We start from the raw sequence: 19,130 nt of genomic DNA on the forward strand, positions 1-19,130 counted from the left end.
CTACCTGAATGTTTCCAAGTATATTCTCTTACCAAAACTGGGGAATGTTCAGTGAGTTCACACTCATTTTATGCTCATTTATTTAGGAAAAAAAATTTTTTTGAAAAATCTAGATGTTGCAGTCTAAATCAAAATAAATGTATTCTGACTTCCCTGCTAATGGGAGAGAACAGCCTATTGATCATTTCTCTTGGTTACGGTCCAAAACCCTAAATGTGTCTCATTTCTATCTCCCAACCGTGACTACAGGACCCCACAATTAATTAATGGCCACCCTAGGGTCGATGTGGCCTGAAATGCATGTGTCAAAACAAATCAAACGAGTACAGCATATATTCAGAGACCTGCAGTGATCAATCTAGACAAATCTAGACAAATTTTATTCACTTTGGCATCAAGACAGATCTCATCAGAAGGGCTCCTCCTCCAAAAGGACTATGCTTCTCATAGTGCAGCTTGAAAGGAGGGAAAAATAGCATCTTCTTGTGGTGTTCTGACCTCCAGCAATGATACTTCAGATGTTTGGTGGAACGCGCTAGGAAACAAAGTTTAATTATCCCGTGTCAGAAGTTTCTGCCTCTTTCAAAGGGCCAGAACGAGACGAGCTTAAGTTAGGGCCCTGGACACTCCATTTGTGAAAAGTGTTTCCTGCCAAGCCCCGATTCGCCTCCGTCGTGGAGGTTTGTACGAAAGATGGATTTGCCTCTAACATGCCACTCATGTTCGGATGCAACGCATTTAGCCACTCCAAAGATGCCATCTGTTCATCCCCTTTGCACCCCTCTAAACAGAAGTCAAAAACAGCCACATGAATCAGAAAATTTACCCATTTTATTGATGCATTGCAATTGCTCTACGTTTTACCATATTATGTAGAAAATACTGAAAATACAAGCTACTTTGTAAAACCAAAGACAAACATTGAATCCAAAGATAAACTATGTTTTACACAATGGACCCTTTTCCCGTAGTTAGTATTAAATTTTAAATATCTATTTCTTTTGTTAAAATGATTATTTTACATACTCCCTAAGTACATCTGCATTACAAACATAGCTCGATAATTCTCAGAAACTGTTTCTAGAGGCTTGTTGTAAAAGGAAGCGCACAACCAGAAAAGGGAGAAAGCAAAAAAAGTTTAAATCGCACACAATAACTAGCATATCAAATACATTTAATAAAGTTGGAATTCCATTGCAATATCAAGGATTCAAAGCAGAAATACTAACATTACATATAATGTACATATAATGTACTGCTACATGTAGTGAGATTATTTTTCAAGCTGAATCAAAACCACACATTATATAAAGTTTAGCAACAAACGACCATGTAGACATGCTGCACCATCCATCAGTTAAAACAAAAAACAAAAAACAAAAAAAACCCAAAAACCAAAAACCAAAATAAGGAAGCAGGCTTGGGCCATTCCTGTCACCGAGAGGCAATTTCATTTCCTATCCTAAAACAAACCAACCTAACCAGTGGGTTTTTGCATAATAATGCTGAATAAAACACACATTACTGTGCTTGCCTGGCTAAGGGCAGTCGAGCTGAGCCCCTCTAGTGGAGGACGATGGATGGCCAGAACTGTTTGAAATGGAGTTTTTATTCCTGGGGCTGGTATCTGAGCTGAGCACTGACAGCAGTATCCCCTCCTGGAAGCTATTAAAGCTCTGGAGTGATCAAGTGTCCCGATGAGCCCAGAGTGGCTGTACTTAGACCGTCCCCGCTTTCCCTCTCACCCTGAAGGGGAGAAGCTGGAAATACAAAGTTCAGAAAGGACTTAGAGCCTTATGCTGGTCTGAAGTTAGGCTGCTATAACCCAGGCGGGCTGCTCACCGAATTCACAGGGCTTCCCCCCAGCCCTGTCAGGGCTTGCAATGTTAATAAGCCCCAGGGACAGAATCTAAAGCCACATCGAGCACATATACATTCAGCAGACACAGATGGACATTTATCTTGGTAAATCTGAAATGCCAATTTGCAGACTAAGGCTGAAAATTTCTAAAATTCTTAAAGCCACACACACAGCTAGTAAGGTGATTAAGATAACCATACAAGTTCTTGATATTTATTGTCTTTTCCCCATGAAGTTAATGAGACTCGTATCTTAACTGGTATCTACTTACTGGACAGGGGGGCAGGAGTGGAGTGTTTTGTGGTTTTTTGTTTTTTTTCCTGCATCTCATTTGTTACAAAAACAACAAATCTTATCCCTTGTAGAGGAAAGCTAAGGAACAAAACATGTTTCTACTAGAAACCAGATCTGCCTTTGAGCAAGAAAATCAATGTGTGCTTGGCAAAAAAGGAAACAGAGATCGCACACATTGACCAGAAAACCGTATAACGCTGAGTGACGGAAACTATACAAACTGCTTGGGTATCTTCACCAATACAGTGGCGCAAACACAGCTCAACAGAATGACCAAAAGGAAAAAAGAAAAAAGAGAAAGTAGAAAACACCAACATGTTCCTGGTAGGCTGTACTGACTATGCCCCATCGTGGAAGCCCTTACTCTTCGCAATGAAGAAACTCCAAATACCTTGACAGCTCCTCGGTGCTCAGCCTGGTACAGAGCTTGCTGACCAGGCTCCATGAAATCTCCCATCTCCATCCCGCACCTCCTGACACCATCTCTACAAGGAACCAGTCCTAGACTTAGCCCTCCAGTACAAAATTTTCAATTCAGATGGAACACTTCTACATCTCAGAGTTAACCTTCTTCCCCCAAATCTTTTATGGGCAGGAAACATCCCCATCCCCAGGACCCTCCACTTGATCCAGATCCATGCAGGAGCTGAGAGTACAAGGACAATTTCACAGCCCCAAGAATGTACAAGTTGTTAAAAAGAAACCTCAACAGCCTGATGACTGAACAGGCTTTGGTTCCTTCTTAATATTCTTCACCGGCTCAGAAACCTTTCTGTGAGTTCCCGGTCACCAGCGGCATCACAAAACTCCTCCTCGTAGTATGGGGACATGGTAAGCAATACAACAGGCTCTTTGGTATAAACAGATCTGTTATAGGTTTTTTTCAACAAGCAAATATTTTACTAGGAATGTCAACTATTTGCAGGAAGGACTGCCACATGGGAAAAGGAAAAAAAAAATCTCATTCTAAAAGTGATTGCACATACTCTGAAAGAAAAAGAAAAGAAAAGAAAAGAAAAGAAAAAAAGAAAAAAACCACATATTTTTATATTGGCTTGACTCCTCTCACCTGCTTCCCAAATTCCCCCAGAAGCAAGGTGGCAACGCACCGTGAGAGAGAGAACCACATGGGGAAAATGCTTCTGTGAGAACCCAGCTGAGATTCCAAATTGGAAAGGGGCAGAGGTGGTGGTAAAGGAGAAAAGCTGCTGTTTTTATTTTTCAATGTCGGCAGGAAAACGGACAACAATGCATTTACACGACACAGCTACTAATCCTGTTCTGATAAATCCCAGTGAACAGCTTAGGGTCCACAAGGGCTTGCTGGTCCATCCTAAGGCAAGCTCACTGTAAACTCTATGAACCACTACATTATCATATAAGGCACTACAATAAGGGAAGGAGGAGAAAGGGAAGAAGAGACACACACTGAACAACTCCTCACCAGACACACCTGTGCAAAACAATTCCAAGGGTCTCCTCTCCTTGCAGGCAATGCCCCTGCTCATTCAACACTACAGTAATATGCTCTAATATAATTGCAATTAGTTCACATACATTCCAACAAGTATCAGTTCATTTTGGTTTAAATACAATGGAGACATCAATTCCATCTCCGGGGTAACACTGGAGGATCAGATACACACTAGATACACAATTCAAGTGTAATCACTACACATTTGATTACAAATGACATTTTGGGTTAGCAGGAAAAATTGCTTGTTATATTTTTCTAATCAATATGTACATATTTAATTATGCAAAATATTAAAACACCACCATTACAAAACTTCTAAAATATTTTTAAATTCAGTAATAAATTTTTAAAATATTTTTTGCAATTCCTACATGCACTTATTGTATAAGTCTTAATAAGAGAGCATTCAATTTGCTGCTGGCATACAAAGGAAGCTACTTTAAAGTATAAAAGCTATACACAACGTTCTTATCTGGTTTCATATTCTTTAGCTTTCTCCCCAAATAAATCACATAGAACAGAAGGGAGAGATGAGGCAAAGAGAGAGAGGTGTATTATTGAAAATTCATGTTAATCTTTAGGCAAAGCTCACCGATGCCAACAACCTTTAGGCAAAGCTCATCAATACCAGTCTCGCATAATACAAAGAGATTTTGCATATAATAAGACAATCACCACCATACAATAATAACCACCGTAATGGCTTTTCCAATAATAACATATAAGCTGAATCAGAGAGAGAAGGACTTTTAAAAAATAACTTAAGAAGAATGCATGGTACTTCATTTAAAAAGAACACCTAGTGCTTTCACGGTAGGTATGGATTCTCTCACACTAAGTTACCAGCAAATGGTGAGCTGCCTTTTTAACACACTTTAAAATAAACACAGGAGCAACTGAGAGAATCCCAACAGTAACACAGAGAGCCGTATATAACCAGTTTTGCAAAAATAACAATTGCCCAGTACGTTTAATGTGACATGAAAACAAAACTGAAACGCTGTTAAGTCTAATGTCCCATAAAGAAAGGTAAAATTTTGAGGAGAAATGCCTGATAGTCAAATGCAGACTTGGGTGCGCTGCTCTTAAAACAGGCAAGTGAGTCTTGGTTTTCAAACAAGTACAAAGTATCGATTTCTCTTTTCTCACTTGTTACCAGATTTCAAGTCCTTCTATCAGCATTTTTCCTCTGACCAGCAATTACAATAAAACAAAGTAAAATAAAGAGGGGCTTCACTCATTTTAAAAACATTTATAGAAATCAAGTCAGAGAGAAAATATTTTTCAAAGGGTAACTTCAGAATGATCTCTCTTCCTTGGTAACTGCAGAAGATGGGCATCTGAACTCTTCCAAATACCAAAAATGCTGTCACAAAAATAAAGAATTTAAAAATAGGGCAGACTTTGGGAGACTACAACAATGCAGTCAACACGAAGACAGGTTTCCCCAGAGAAAACCCTTCTGCTTCAGTGGGCCCCTGCAGAACAAGTTGCTGGCTAAGGAGTTTCAAGAGGGGGTAAGGGAGGAGCTCATCATAGCCTGTTACTAAAGATTCTGGGCCAGGAACAGGCAGCCATGACACCTCCCTCCCTCTGCTCACCAACTACAAATAGGAATACTGGCTGATCTTGGTAGGACTCAGTGGGTATCCAGTGTAAATGGTTGAGCCTCGGGAAGACCCAATGTAGGACTGGGTGGCAAACTGGTGTTGGTACTGAGCAGGGGCTACACTGGCAGAAGTGAGAAGGCTGGGCCCAACACTGACGGGGACCTGATGCACCAGAGTGCTCGGGTGGGCGGTATAGGCTGCGGCATGCCTTGAGGAGCCCTGGGGGGAGAAGAGATGAGCAATGGAGCTGGTGGAGCCTAATGCAGCAGCAGAGGTGGGGGCAGCATACGTATACAGGTGAGGCTGGCTCGGCAGGTGAGCAGGGGCGGGGGCCAGGTGTGGGTGCCCCGTCGAGTGTAGCGGGCTGCCATGCTGGAAGGCGTAGGGGGCTTGGGAGAGCGGGGCCACAAACGCCTGCTGCCTGCGGGGCGCAGGGTTGCTGCTTCTCTCCTGCGAGGTTGGAGCTGACGATGACTGCTGGTTCTGGAAGGAAGAAGAAGGGAGTGAGGAACCTTGAGGTCATTCTGGTTCAGAGCACCAAAGGCCAAGTTGAGAGCTGAGGTTCTAACCTGTACTGCTCCTGGGCTGCCACAGCACAGAATCTCCCAGCCTGGCAATGCCGTCAGAAGTCAGCCTTCATCCCTCCACCTCTCAGCAGAACAGATCCTAACCCAGCCCAGATAGCAGCAGTCTGCTCTTAAGTGTGACAGAGGCAAGGGGTTGGGGCGGGGGGGGGGGGGGGGGGGGGGGGCGGGGATCGAGAGGTCACAGGGTTACCCACTCCTGCAAGTCAGTACCTGTTGACTCAACTCACCCTATTCTGGCGCCAGTGAATTTGAATTTTTCCTAACCTTTCTTTCTTGCCATTGTTTTCTTTTGTTCTCCTCTAAGTTCTTCATATCCCTCTTGGCTTGTGTAGCCTAAAACACATGCACTAACTCGAACTTACATTTGCACTTGCATGTGCTTTTCTCTCTCACACACACAACACATACTCACTCACAGTTACCCCCTCATATACACACTTTCTCACCACTGGTAGACATCATACAAGCACCGGAATTTTAGCTGAGGAAAGAGTGAATAGTACCCTTCCCCGCTGCATCGGAGAATCGGATAGTAGGGGGCAGGGGGGGCAGCGGAGGGGGGGGGAGGAAGCAAATCCCAGACTCAAGCCAACACACAGGACTAGAACCAGTTTTTCACTGTCTCTTGCCTCAAGTAATCAGTGTGAGGCTCAGGTTATTTATGACCTGGGAGATAAAGGAAGAGAATTTGGTCTCAAAGCATGTGGTAGTACAGAACTAGGCACGGACTAAAGTATCCGAAGCTTTCTGAATGCTAGACATTTCTCTAAGCTTCCGGGATAGACTGGCAAAATCCAACAGAAAACCTGGAATGTACATCAACACACTTAGAGAGGGAATAGAGACACAGCACACGCAGGTATGACGCAGGCCACAGAACACCAAACTGACTGACACAAGAGGGGCTTCATCTGGCTTTATTCAGCAGTCCAGCCAGAAGCAGGGTTCTCCAGAGAGTAACAACAGGGAGGGCCCCAAACAGAAGGCAGCAGCCCCTAGCGCTTACCTGGCTAAGGTTGAGTGGCTGTGCCGCACTGGTCCCCCCGCGTTGAGCTCGATACCCTGTGGGAGTGATACAGCATCCAGATGACTGCCCGCTCACTGAGGCCACTGGCTTGGACTTACTGCTCAGGAGACCTAAAAACGGGTCAGACCTGACTTAGTTATGAGTAGACATCTGCTCGGCAGAGTTGAGTTAAACCTCAGATGGCATCACGTTAATCAGTTCAGGTTTGTACAAAGTCTGCAAGAGTTAAGGTTTGGTGTATATCTTATTTCCTCAATTACATTTACACCAGAGAAACAAAAACTATACAACCCATTTCTTTTCTGTCTTGATACAAAGCTCCATAAAGGATCTTCGAAAGGCTCACTTTCGTAAATATTATCTAATCTCCTGTAATGTGCAAGGCACTACTGGAAATACAAAAACCAGTAGGACATGGTCCCTACCCACGAGGGGCCTAGAGTCTTATGGAGGAAGGGGTTAAACAAGTATAGACATGACAATCGGAAGCTGAGTAAGATGCTGGTAATACTTAGGACATTTAGGTGTCAAAGGGGCTTTGAAACAAGGCTAGATCTTTGTGGGCACTCACTATCTTCAAATTCTAATTAACTGCAGGGCAGTTAGCTTTAAGCAAGATCAAGGTCAACCTGTTGCTTCCTTCTGCAGTCCCACCAGGAACACTGGAGCATTTCCTCAAGGATTTGTGGAGTAGCCTATATTCTTTGGACCCAACAGTGTAAAGAGCTCCTAACAATGTTGTTCAGTAGCCTGGCATCAGGAAGTTCTGCCTTGTCTGCAATGGGACAGCTGCCTATTTCTGAACCCTGTTTATGTCTCCGGCAGTAGCATAATTCACAGTAAGTCACCAACTCATGTAAGTGCAGCACAGATGGCTATACTGGCACCAAAAACTGAAGCTCCCCTCCTTTGGTGTAGAGAGCTGTCCCTGTCTAGAGCTGCCTAGACAAGAACTACACTTCCCGGGCCCCCTGGCCTCTAGGTGGGGCCATGTGATTAGTTTCCACTCTTTCCAGTGCTAAAGAGGTAAAGAAATGTGGGTCCCTCCTCCAAACTCTTTCTCCTTCTCATTGGAGGCTGAGGATTTCTGGGCTCTGATCCTTAACTCACCACAGGCCCATCCAGAAGGAGCACTAGCACTGGGAAGTCATGTGAGGAAGAAGCGAACTTCTATTATGTCCCCAAGGGAAATGTGGGGCTTGCTGTTACAACTAGCTTTACCTGATAACTGGACCAGAGAGCCTAAGCCCAGCACCTAACTGCAGAAAGGATGGTGGAAATTAGGTTGATAATAAAAACCACAAAAGTATCACTGCTATGACATGGGTAAGAAAAGATCTAAGTACATCTCATTTTCTTAAAAGATCTTTTGCAGTCATTTTTAATATTATCAGTTCCTAGTCACACTGGATTGTCAAATTCAAATTACCTGTGGCAAAAGAAAAAAAAAAAATTGCCTGCTAATTCTTCTGGCCATACAATGGCTCTGGTCTGCCTTCTCCCACCAACAGTGAGTATATTACTGGGACTACAAAATTCACTTTTATGTTAATCCAAACAAAATAAACATAGTATGATAAACTGATTGCCGAAAACAATTTCACACGACAAGCAACTGATTTCTGAATTAAGTAACTGGTCTCTACTATTGGCATAAGTAGGTCATAGCAACATATTAAGGGTACACACGTCAAAGGAGAATTCAACCGTAGCTGTGAAGATGCTCACCTGAGGCCTGGGTTGCTACTGTGCAGTCACCAAGCTGAGTTTTCAGAGGAGGCACAATGATGGTGCGGGTGCCAGCGCCATCCCCCACAACTCTGCTGGGCCCCTCCACAAGGGGTCCACTATTGCCCCGGAGAGCACTCAGGGTATCAGTGGAATACGGGCTGCTCAAGGAAGAGTCAGAGTCTGGAGAGTCATTGACAGTGACATAACTGATGACATTAGACCTTGCCTTCAGGCCAGAGCTGAGGAGAAGAAAATACGTGAAAATTCAACCCGTTTCTGGCAGTGTTTCTTTGATAATCTCCGGTCCTCCCATGATGACAATGATGATGACGACGACTATGACAGTAGAATAATTCTAGCAGCAGCAAACTTCTGAGTGCTTATCATGCATCAGGCACTATGCTTACACTCTACATACTGTCTCACCGAATCCTCACAACACTTCTATGAAGTTGGTACTATCACCCCCGTTTTGCAGATGAGGAACCTGAAGCACAGAGAGATTAAGACACTTGGCCAAGGTCACTCAGTGATGAGCGGTAGAGCCAGGATTCAGAGCTGGGACACAATGATGCCAGCACACGTCTCCTACACCTCTTCCACGGCCCCTTAGCCATTTCCGCTCCTGATTGTCTCCACAGTATTCTTCAGGCACCACTCTTCCCCACAGCATCCTGCTAGGCTGTAAATGGTACCTTAGTATGTCTAGTCAAACTTCTCACCACACTTTTTTTTTTTTTTTAAGTACTTTCACAAACTGAACCCCACCTTCCTAATTTTCCTGATTTTTTTTCAATAGGCTTGGCTCCAGTCAAAGCCATCCTGCTGGGTTATATAATTTTTGCCACTATAAGGCCACTTTTCCTCACTGGAAAGTTTACTTTTCTTCCCCAGATCAGTTCAGAAACCGCTTTCAAAACTTCAAGTCCACTTGCCATTTGTAAATACCATGTGTAAACAGCTCTCTTGAAGTACTTCATTCTAAATTTGCTCTCTCATTTCATTTAAGCTTCATTTATATATAACTACATGTAAAGTCTCATAAGTTACTGTCATGTGTGAATCCTACCTCCTCAGGGAAACACGGGGTTATTCTCTCTTCTCTCCTCTAACACTAAAGGACCAATGAAGAAAGCAACATAGAACAATCAAAGCAGTTAACTATGTGAGCACTGAGAGAGAGGTGCATGTAACAGTTCTTGAACGTATCCACTCTCTCTTGGTTAACTGCCCAGTTAAGAACTTGGATTAAGGTGCTGAGATAAGAGGAAATTATCTGGTACTTATATTCTTCAATTTTCAGACCATACGGCAGAAGGAGAAAAAGAAGGTAGCCCTACTCCAAAGTTCCACCTCTTCCAAAGAGGCCTTTGCAGATTAAGAAATTACAAATAACTTCCTATCTACTGATTTGTTTCACTGTTGTTTATATGCTTCTGCTATGGCATCTATTTTCAGACTCTAAAGGTCCTTAAAAGCAGGGGATCATGTCTATGGTATAATGTGCATTCCAAACCAGAGTAGCTGAATATGAAGCAACTTAATATCCACTTTCTAGCCAACATAACTGAAAGACCGACGCTCAGTCTTGGAACATGTCAGCGACATGTCAGTCAACATGATGCTCAGTTATGGAAACTTGAGTGTTCTGACTCATGTGTCCAAGGCCATGCTTCCAAATACCTTTTTTCAGTCCTTCCTTTCAATAGCCCAAACACCTGCCGGGAGCCACGAGTCTAAGACTTAAGGGTAGGAGCCACTGAGCCAGGGAACCATTTACCTATCTTACTTACCTATTGGGCTTATACTTGTTGTCCTCTTCCTCATCAGTGTCACTGCGAATGGTGATGACACTCACAGGAGGGCTGGGAGTATCTGGAATGATGATTGGCTGATGTTGATCTGAGACCGGGACTAGAGAGTTATAAGAAGATGTGGTACGGAGGGGACTGCTCCCAACCAGAGAATAGACTTGAGAAGGCAGAACATCCAGAGAGGACCTGTGGAAAAAGGTCACAAGAAAGACTGCTCAGTTCTTGACCCCCAAAACTATCCATCTTTCCCTAGAACTCTTTCCAGCTTGCTTTTTGATTCCTTTTTTACCTGATCATTAAGCCAATACACTTAACTACAGAAGTTCCAATAACAAATAAACTAACCGCTCTAGTCAGGATTTCCGGGGACAACAACCCTAAAATACAACACACATTTTGGGTATGCCCATGGTTAAATCTCACCCTGTGGAGTGGCCAGAAAAACAGACACATTGGCCTAAAGAAGGCCTGGGTTCAGAGGGGCAGCAGAGAGAGGCTCTGCGTATTTAGGACACGCCTGATACGCGTGTCCAAGCAGAAAGGTTAGCTCTGGCACACATGGCAGCTACCTGCTGCTTCACACCACAAGCATCCGTACCACAGCGCTTTAAATGCTGGCGGCATCTCTCCCGTACTGGCGATTTTGACCACCAGCTCTCACACAGACTTACTTAGAAGAGACTGGAGCAGACTGCTTATTCTTCTTTGAAGGGAGGGAACCGGATTGCTGTTGTCTGACAACATGGGCAACACCAACATTCAGGGGCTGAGCAGTGGCCAGCGTCACATGGTTCGTCAGCAAGGACGGCTGCTGCATGATAGTGCTGTACTGGCTGCCATGAGAGTGGGCATTCCTGTATCAACAGAAACACACACAGAAGACTGAATGCCTAAAACACTGGGACATGAGGACCAAACAGGCATTAAAAGCAATTAAAACAACCAAACAGAGCTGCATTTTATTTTTAAAATTGGGCACCTGGACTACAAGGCTCTAAGTTTTCACCATATGGTTTCTTATTGAGTAAGTCTTTACATCTGAAGTAAATGATTCCTGATCTCGGAACCTACTGTCTTCCTGTATTCAAAGTTTTCCCATTACCCCATTTCCGAGACCGATAAGGTTCTTTTCTTAAAGAATCTGAAACAGAGATACAACTCTCTTTTATCTTCGTCCCAGTCATCATCAAGCACTCCTACCCTAAGGGAACTACGCTTGCAAATATCCCAGAGAGGAACACAGGATACTTGCCTCCAGTCTGTGAGCTGCTGGCCACTGCCCATGGCCTCTGGAATCACTGCTGTGGGCTGGACAGAGTTGTGCAGAGCTACCCCAGGCAACTGTTGCCAAGTTGAAGGCAGGAGAATTTGTTGGGTTCCTCCAGGCCAAGCCTGCTGCAAGGAAACACACACAAAAAGATCCAGACTTGACTCATTCTTGGCTTTTTCTTTTGTTTTTTAGATGAAAGAAAAATTCATATCTTTAAAGAAGTTGCTTGTAGATTGTTAACTTGCAGAGATCAAAAAAGAAAAGTCAGAGGGGCTCAAGGTTACAAGTCTTGTGAAAAGGGAAAGAGAACATGTTGCTTTCTCTCAGCCACCTCTGTAACATGACCACCAGGGTATTAAAGAAAAGAGGATCCCTGTGGTTAAGAGTTCCTATTATACTGTAGAGCAAAGGAGTCCGAAAGTTCAGAGGTAAGCTCTGGTTAAACGATGGAGTATCATTTTTGCAACGATTCTAACAATATCCCTAGAAAGAGTTAAGACAGCTCCCTTGAGATTAAAAATAAGAATTTAAAATTTTAAGTGCCAATCAGTTAAGACATGAGGTCAATTCAACCCATAAAACAGAGGGGAGAATTGTGCCTTTTTAAAAGGGTAGAACTTGGAAAATGGAGCCAGGTGTGGATGACCAAAGGCCAAAATCCTTTGGCCAACAAGCTTATGCCAGCAAAAGAAGGCTAACTTCATCATATACGGCCACGTGATAAATTAAATAAGGCAGCAATTAAAATATTTATGAAATAGATGCAGAGAGCACCATATTTTGTTCTTAATAGTTACCTAAAATATACTGTTTAAGGTATCATCTGCAGAAACATACTTCAACATAAAAACTAATCACTATAAGAAAATACATCATTTCTAGTTTTTAACAAGCACTTGCCATAGACAGCAACAAATATGTTTTCTGAACTTCTTACAGAAATTCTGGCATTTTCTGAAAAAAAGGGGAACAGATTTGAAAGTTTCCTTTTTAAACTCAAATTCTACAGTACAATCACCTACAATGCTTGGGTACATATGGTTCTTTTCTTGAATTTCAAACTGCAAGGCCATCAACACACTGTTTTAAAAATATTTCTGCAAGTAACAGATCCACTTGTTACAAATACCGGTTCCAAACAAGAAGCCTTCAAAGCAGAGAAACTGCAAACACGTCTGCTATCATAAGCAGAATTTAAAACAAAATAAAACATAACAAAAAATAAGAGAAGTATGTTAAGTCACACCATGCGTCTTTCCATAAGCCAACACCTGCACAAGACAAAGCATGTAGTTTAATACAGAGCAAGAAATAACATTCCAACGTGAGGCAGAAATCTGGCGTTCCAAGCGACGAACTGTTTTGACAGAGGAAGAACAAAAATATGCAAAGCTTAGCAAATGACTAGTGCAAACTTAAGAGAAGCAGCAAAGGAGAAGTATCAACTGACATTCTCAAAACTATAGGTGAGCAAGTTAAAACCAGTGGCTTGGATCAATCAAGCTGGAAATATATCTAACTTCCCTGCACTCAGGTTTTATGTTTATGCTATAATTCATGTGGAAGTGGACAAAGACTTTTAAACTAAAAACCAAACAAACTCCAACAACCAAAGTGTGTCTCTGGAAGTGTTTACACTCACACGAATCCTTGAGAAACAACAAAAGAAATGTAAAGCCACTTTGAAAGATGTAGATATCAGTATTCAATAGTATTGATAAGGTTTTCAAAAGCTTTCCTACTTTTCAATTTCAAATAATGAAATGCCGGATGTCCAATAAACAATTCTAACTCCCCCAAATAAACCAAAACACATCCAAAGATCACTCTAAAGGTTACAAATCCTGAAATACACCTCCAAGTCCTACTTGTTTTTCCTGTCTCTAAGCCCCATACTACTACATTTCCTGCTGTATTTAATAACTTTTCCCCAGGACTTTTATTAACAAAGGTCTTGTATTTGCATAGTTTTTCAGCCATATTTTTGCCTTTGTATAAAGACCTATTTGTAAGGTAATTAATTTCTCCATAAAACTCCTAAAAATGAGCTCACCTTTAATCTCAACCAACAAATGAAATATCTAAAAAGATTCTAAAGGGGATATCTTTACATGGAAAATATAAGCTGCCACACGGATCACAAGTGGCAAAAAGAGTTATCTTCATATGTTCGTATTAGGAAAGTTAACATCAACTGGTAAAGCAATACATTAAGAGCATCTTAAACATTTCTACGTGTACAAAAGTTTTAGAAGCTTAAAATAGCAAATAAAGAAGGAGGCTAACTTGCCAAGGAGTTGAAATTTTGGCCATCCGGATACCTGTAGCCGAGCCAAACTAAAAGCCATTTCCTTCATTCTCAGGGATCAGAGGGTAAAAGGGCAGAAAACAGATAAGTCTTGAAGCTCTTCTGAGGCTACACCAAGAGCTTTTATCACACTAGGCTGGCAAAGAAGAATAAAGGGACCTGGCTCCTTACAGAGCCACACTGAGTGTCAGAGTCAAACAGTGCTTCAGGAAATGTTGGGGAGGAAAACAATGAGACATTAAAGATGTAGCAAGAACACAGCCACAAGATGGCACATGCTTCCATGCCCTCTGCAAAGACTAAGTTAAAAAAATTTTTGTTTGAAAAATGAGAAAAACCAGAGGAAAACAGAACAAAAACAAACAGGAAAAAAGAAAAGAAAAGAAAAGAAAAGAAAGAAAGAAAGAAAGAAACCAAAGAAACTCCGTTAGTAACACAATCAAGTGAGGGGAATTACCAGTACAGCGGCAGTCTGTTCAACCAGCGCCGGCCGGCCGGCTGCGCAGCTCAGAGTAAAGGGCACCGCGTACTGCGGTGTGATGGTGGCTACTTGAGGGTGAAGAGTTGCTACCATTAGTGGTGTGCAGCTTCCCTGAAACGTAGATTAGGCAGGTGAGTGAAACAAACACGGAGGCAGGTCATCTGGATTCAGAAGGGTTTCTCACTCCCCCCAAGATATTACCAACAAGTAGGAATTTCGTATCACCTAAAATGCACGTACAAACACAGCTTTCCCCTTCAGCTCTGCACAGCGTCAGCCCACTGGGTCAAATGTCAGTGGCCTAAAGCAATAAAGTACGGGAATCCTTCTTGGGCCAGATTCAGAGGATCAGTTAAAACTCTGTCAACAAAGGCACGTATTAAGAATTCCCCTTCTTCCTCCTCACAAAATAAGGGTTTTGGACCTCCAGATTTCCTGTGTGTCATGGGCCACAAACATTTACACATAGAAAACTGAAAATGTGATATCTGTTGCTTATATGAATATTTCGTGATTCTCTTGCCCGTCTTAGTTGCATGTTCCATGGCACGTAGAAAGTGTTAATAAGGCTTTCTACAGCTTAGTTAAACACACAGAATGAAGGAATTGTAATACTCGAAGAGGCATCCTGATATGATTCAGCCTCTCCGCCATGATGTAATTCTGAAAGAGTGAGCGAAGGGGACACTAAAGGGAACCAAAGGGGAACGCTTCATATTTAGAATCCAGATGTTGCTATGTATGTACAAAAAATTAACTTCATCCCACAAAATCTGAGGCAATTCACTCAGAACATGATTTCTCAAGGTCTGGGTATTTATCCACATAAATCTAAGGAAGACACTAGCAGAGCTACAACAGTGTTAGGTATGAGTCATCATTCTATTATAGAGGTTTCACCTGAAGTCCACTGAATCATGACCAAGAAAGATCTTACAGTCAAAGCAAATACCATCTTCCAGGACAAAATATCTGATTCTCAGTAGTGCTTCAGCAACATCGAGTATCCACGCTGCTACGGCTTTTACCTGCGTAAGAACTCCCGACTGTATCTGCAGTGGCTGAGCAGCTGGCGCCTGGGGTACAATCGGCACCGCGTTATCCATCCTCACAGGGAACCCAGAATGCTTTGTTGTTGCTTGTAGTCCAGCTGTAGAAAACACCACCACAGTTAAACTGCTTTGCTGGGTCTGCGGTGTTGTTTGTTTAGGGGCTTTTGTTTGTTTGTTTTTAGCTTTTCTGTTCAAATAATCCATCACCCAGGTTAGCTGTACACACTTAAGACAAAGGAGTTTCATAGAAGTCTAGGGAGTTAAGAAAAGGGAGACTGGTTTGGCTCCCTTCAGGTTAAATTAATGGGAAAATGTTTGATACAAGAACGGATGGTTTAAGGGAACTCTAAAATTTTTTTTTACCCTACAACACTTATAATACTCATCCTATTCCCATTAATAGCATAGGCAAAAGCAAACAAAAAACCTATACTTAAGTTGCATTCACCTTTTAATTCATTGGGGGAGGGAAAAAACTTGGGTTTTTAAAATGTAATTTATTAAAAGCAACAACTTGAATATAATTTTAACTTTTGCTTAATTATGACTCTTAGTTAAGAAAAAATACAAAAAGCTCAAAAATTTATCACCTGAGTTACCCTTTGAAGATGTTTTACCTTACTCCTCAGAAAATATAACCCAGTTAACAAGTTACTTACACATATTATCTTTAACTGGTATGTGGACTGAAGAAATTATAACCCAGGATAAAAAATATTAAAAAGGAGTCATTTTGGTTTACAGAAACACTTTTTTCTACTTATTTTAGAAATCTACTTTTGCTATTGACAGCTTTTTAGTAAGGCTCTTCTGCAACTAACTATGGAGAGGTAAGAAAATTAAGAACTTTTTGCTGCCTTTAAAACAGTGACCATATCTGCCTTTTTATTCATTATGCTCTGAGCACAAATGCTGAATAAATCCTTCCTACAAATCAGAATTTCTCATTCAGAAGCAAAGATATTTCTCCTTCTTGTCAAGCGTTGAGAAGAGACACTTCAACTTCCTTTTAAACCTGCCCTATCTGCCTGGGTGGCTCAGTCGGTTAAGTGTCTGACTCTAGCTCTGGTTATGATCTCACAGTTTGTGAGTTCCAGCCCCATGCGGTGTCGGGCTCTGTGCTGACAGCTCAGAGCCTGGAGCCTGCTTCGGAATCCCCGTCTCCCTCTCTCTCTGTTCTTCCCAGCTCATGCTCTGTCTCTCTCTCCTTCAAAAATAAATACAAATTAAAAAAAAAGCTTTTTAAACCTGCCCTACCAAAACCCTCAATGTGGAGAATTTAAGTTTCTATTACCCACTAATGGAAGTTTCTCTAATTCACTAATTCCTGCATTTTTGTTAAGTGGGGACACAAACATTTTCTTTTAATTAGAGATCTTCTTCAGTGACATTTTCTAACCCATCACTAATTTCTCTCAACATTGTTATGGAGATGCCAAATAAGCATAACTCCTAAACTCTAACACTGTAGGTTTTCAGCAAGTCTTCTAATTTTCTATTTCAGTGACATACAAGTATTTTAGAAGATCTCATTCTGGAAAACACAATCCAGGAATACACAAAGTAAGAGAGACAAGTCAAATCAGAATTAAAACACTCTTAACAATAACTTTTTTTTAAAAGTGCTTCTTACATAAAAATAAAAGGTAACAAATCCAGATATCCACATAAAAAAATCTGCCAGCCATTCTTCATAAGGCTATGCTATCTAATAGGAAAGCTAAGCAACATCAAAATTCTTGTCTAAATTCCCACAACACTACAAGACAACATTATTGTCATAGACCTCCTACAACTGGGCAGGAACAAAGGAGGTAAAATTTAGGAAGAAATGTTCATGATAGAAGTTCACCTAGGAGTCCCAGAATGATGAAGTAAAAGGGGACAAAATTACAGAATAATAGTTACCACTGAGCAAAACGTAGATCTATTTTGGGCAATCAGAATAGTACAGAAAGTAATATTTATAGTACTGACCTACAAATGTAACTAAATAAGTAACAGATTGCTATTGTAATTTAGGCTAAACCACAGCAGTTAAGCTAGTTTAAAACTAGCTTCTTCAGGAAACTACAAGTGGAAACAACCAATTACTAAAAGTAACACTTTTGGAAGGTTCTCCCGGAACCCTGAACTAAGAAATGATTAAAGTTTTGATTTGTTTTGTTTTGTTTTTGATGAATACAACTTGTTAAATAAAAATCCATGGAAAGTATGGGAGAAAGAATAAAACTGTCTAATTGATGAGGGTCTATTTTTCTCTAAGTATAGCATCTTGTAACAGAGCAGATGGTAAAAGAAAAGGAGGCGACCTGGAATATAGGACTGCTGGGCAGAATCCAGCATACGGCTGTGGGTGCAAATCAACTGACAACTCTTAACAGCAGAGTTTAAATACTGAGAGGGGTACAGAATACTTCAAAATGCATAAGCTACCCCACCACCTGGGTTCAAACCCCAGGTGCATAACCCCACCGCCTGGGTTCAAATTGCAATTCCACCACTAACTAGTTATTAAGTCTTTAGGCAGATGAGAGAATCATGTTCAATTTGCTCATGTATAATCGGACATGATGACACTGGGTCACTTCCTAGGGTTGTTTGTGAGGATGAATTAAATACATGTAGAAGCAGTCAGAACATTATGTGGCATGTAGTAGTATGTACCAACTATCATCATCCTCATTACCTTAATTTAAAAACCCTTTGATTTGGAAATTTTACAATTTGCTCTACCTAGCTCCTCAGATTATTTAGACTTCCTAAGGAGAAAAAAATTTCCAAAGCTTATACTTACCTAATTACATCAAAAGTAGTTATACCACTTCTCCCCTCCATACCCAGTTTATATTTCATTTTGTTAAAGGAACTAAGAAGTTCTGCCTCATGTCATAAATATCATCTGAGAAGCAGCAGAAGACTTCAAAGTCCCACATCTGAAAACTGTTCCCATGAGATTCACTTTGGAAAAGATGAGGGGGAGGAATGTGGCTAGTTTGCTAAATTCAGTAGAAGAATCACTCAACATATGACAACCCAAAGTATAGAATTTACTACTATGCAGCATACACAGAAAATAATTTGGTAAGTTAGGCTAAATTTGCATTTACGGGTTTTGAATCTGCTCCTCCGCTCTCCCTGTGGTTTCTCCCTGGTTTACATCGCTATCGCTCTCCTGTCCTCCCGGTAATCTCTCAGTCTCCCCTATCCCCTCTTTTCCTTCTGCTTGCTCCGACTCTGTCAGAAACCAAACAAACAAGAGAGTCACAGTCAATAAGGAACTGAAGTAAAAAGATAAAAATGCTTTTATGTAAAGTGCTATAAGAAGCCTGAATCCTGGTTTATTTCCACAGGGTATAAAGCTGACTTTCTGACTTTCTGTTGGGAAAATCAAGTGTGTCGTCAGAAAATATCCCTAAAATAATGTGCCCTTTTAAATGGTTCAGCAGATCAATAAACACATTTCCCATATTTCAGGAAAAAAGGAACTGGACAGACTGAATTACAGAACAATGAAAAAAAATGAGGAAGGACAGGAATGTGAAAGTTTAAATCTTATTGCAACACATGGGGTCAGAGCCTCCCTCTTCAGCTATTCTGTTCCTCTGTTGGTAGGAG

The 19,130-nt window shown here is 41.4% G+C and overlaps 1 protein-coding gene across 5 annotated transcripts in view; it reads right to left on the minus strand.

Annotated features, from left to right (window-relative positions):
* Nucleotides 1-813: 813 nt before the first annotated feature.
* HIPK1 (homeodomain interacting protein kinase 1) overlaps nucleotides 814-19,130 on the minus strand; it is a 51,275-nt gene continuing 32,958 nt past the window's right edge. For 2 of the 5 annotated variants that reach the window (XM_058716131.1, XM_058716130.1), the window contains exons 9-16: nucleotides 15,489-15,610; nucleotides 14,437-14,571; nucleotides 11,654-11,796; nucleotides 11,073-11,255; nucleotides 10,381-10,587; nucleotides 8,585-8,826; nucleotides 6,836-6,966; nucleotides 814-5,725 (exon numbers count right to left, since the gene is read on the minus strand). In XM_058716131.1, the coding sequence (XP_058572114.1) occupies nucleotides 5,237-5,725; nucleotides 6,836-6,966; nucleotides 8,585-8,826; nucleotides 10,381-10,587; nucleotides 11,073-11,255; nucleotides 11,654-11,796; nucleotides 14,437-14,571; nucleotides 15,489-15,610 (1,652 nt within the window). In that variant the 3' untranslated portion in view covers nucleotides 814-5,236. Of the gene's footprint in view, nucleotides 5,726-5,811; nucleotides 5,934-5,979; nucleotides 6,163-6,835; nucleotides 6,967-8,584; nucleotides 8,827-10,380; nucleotides 10,588-11,072; nucleotides 11,256-11,653; nucleotides 11,797-14,436; nucleotides 14,572-15,488; nucleotides 15,611-19,130 lie in introns of those variants that run through there. The other 3 variants (XR_009257807.1, XM_058716132.1, XM_058716133.1) reach the window with 3 other exon arrangements.

The sequence above is a fragment of the Neofelis nebulosa genome, chromosome 2 (assembly GCF_028018385.1).
Source record: "Neofelis nebulosa isolate mNeoNeb1 chromosome 2, mNeoNeb1.pri, whole genome shotgun sequence".
Taxonomy (NCBI): domain Eukaryota; kingdom Metazoa; phylum Chordata; class Mammalia; order Carnivora; family Felidae; genus Neofelis; species Neofelis nebulosa.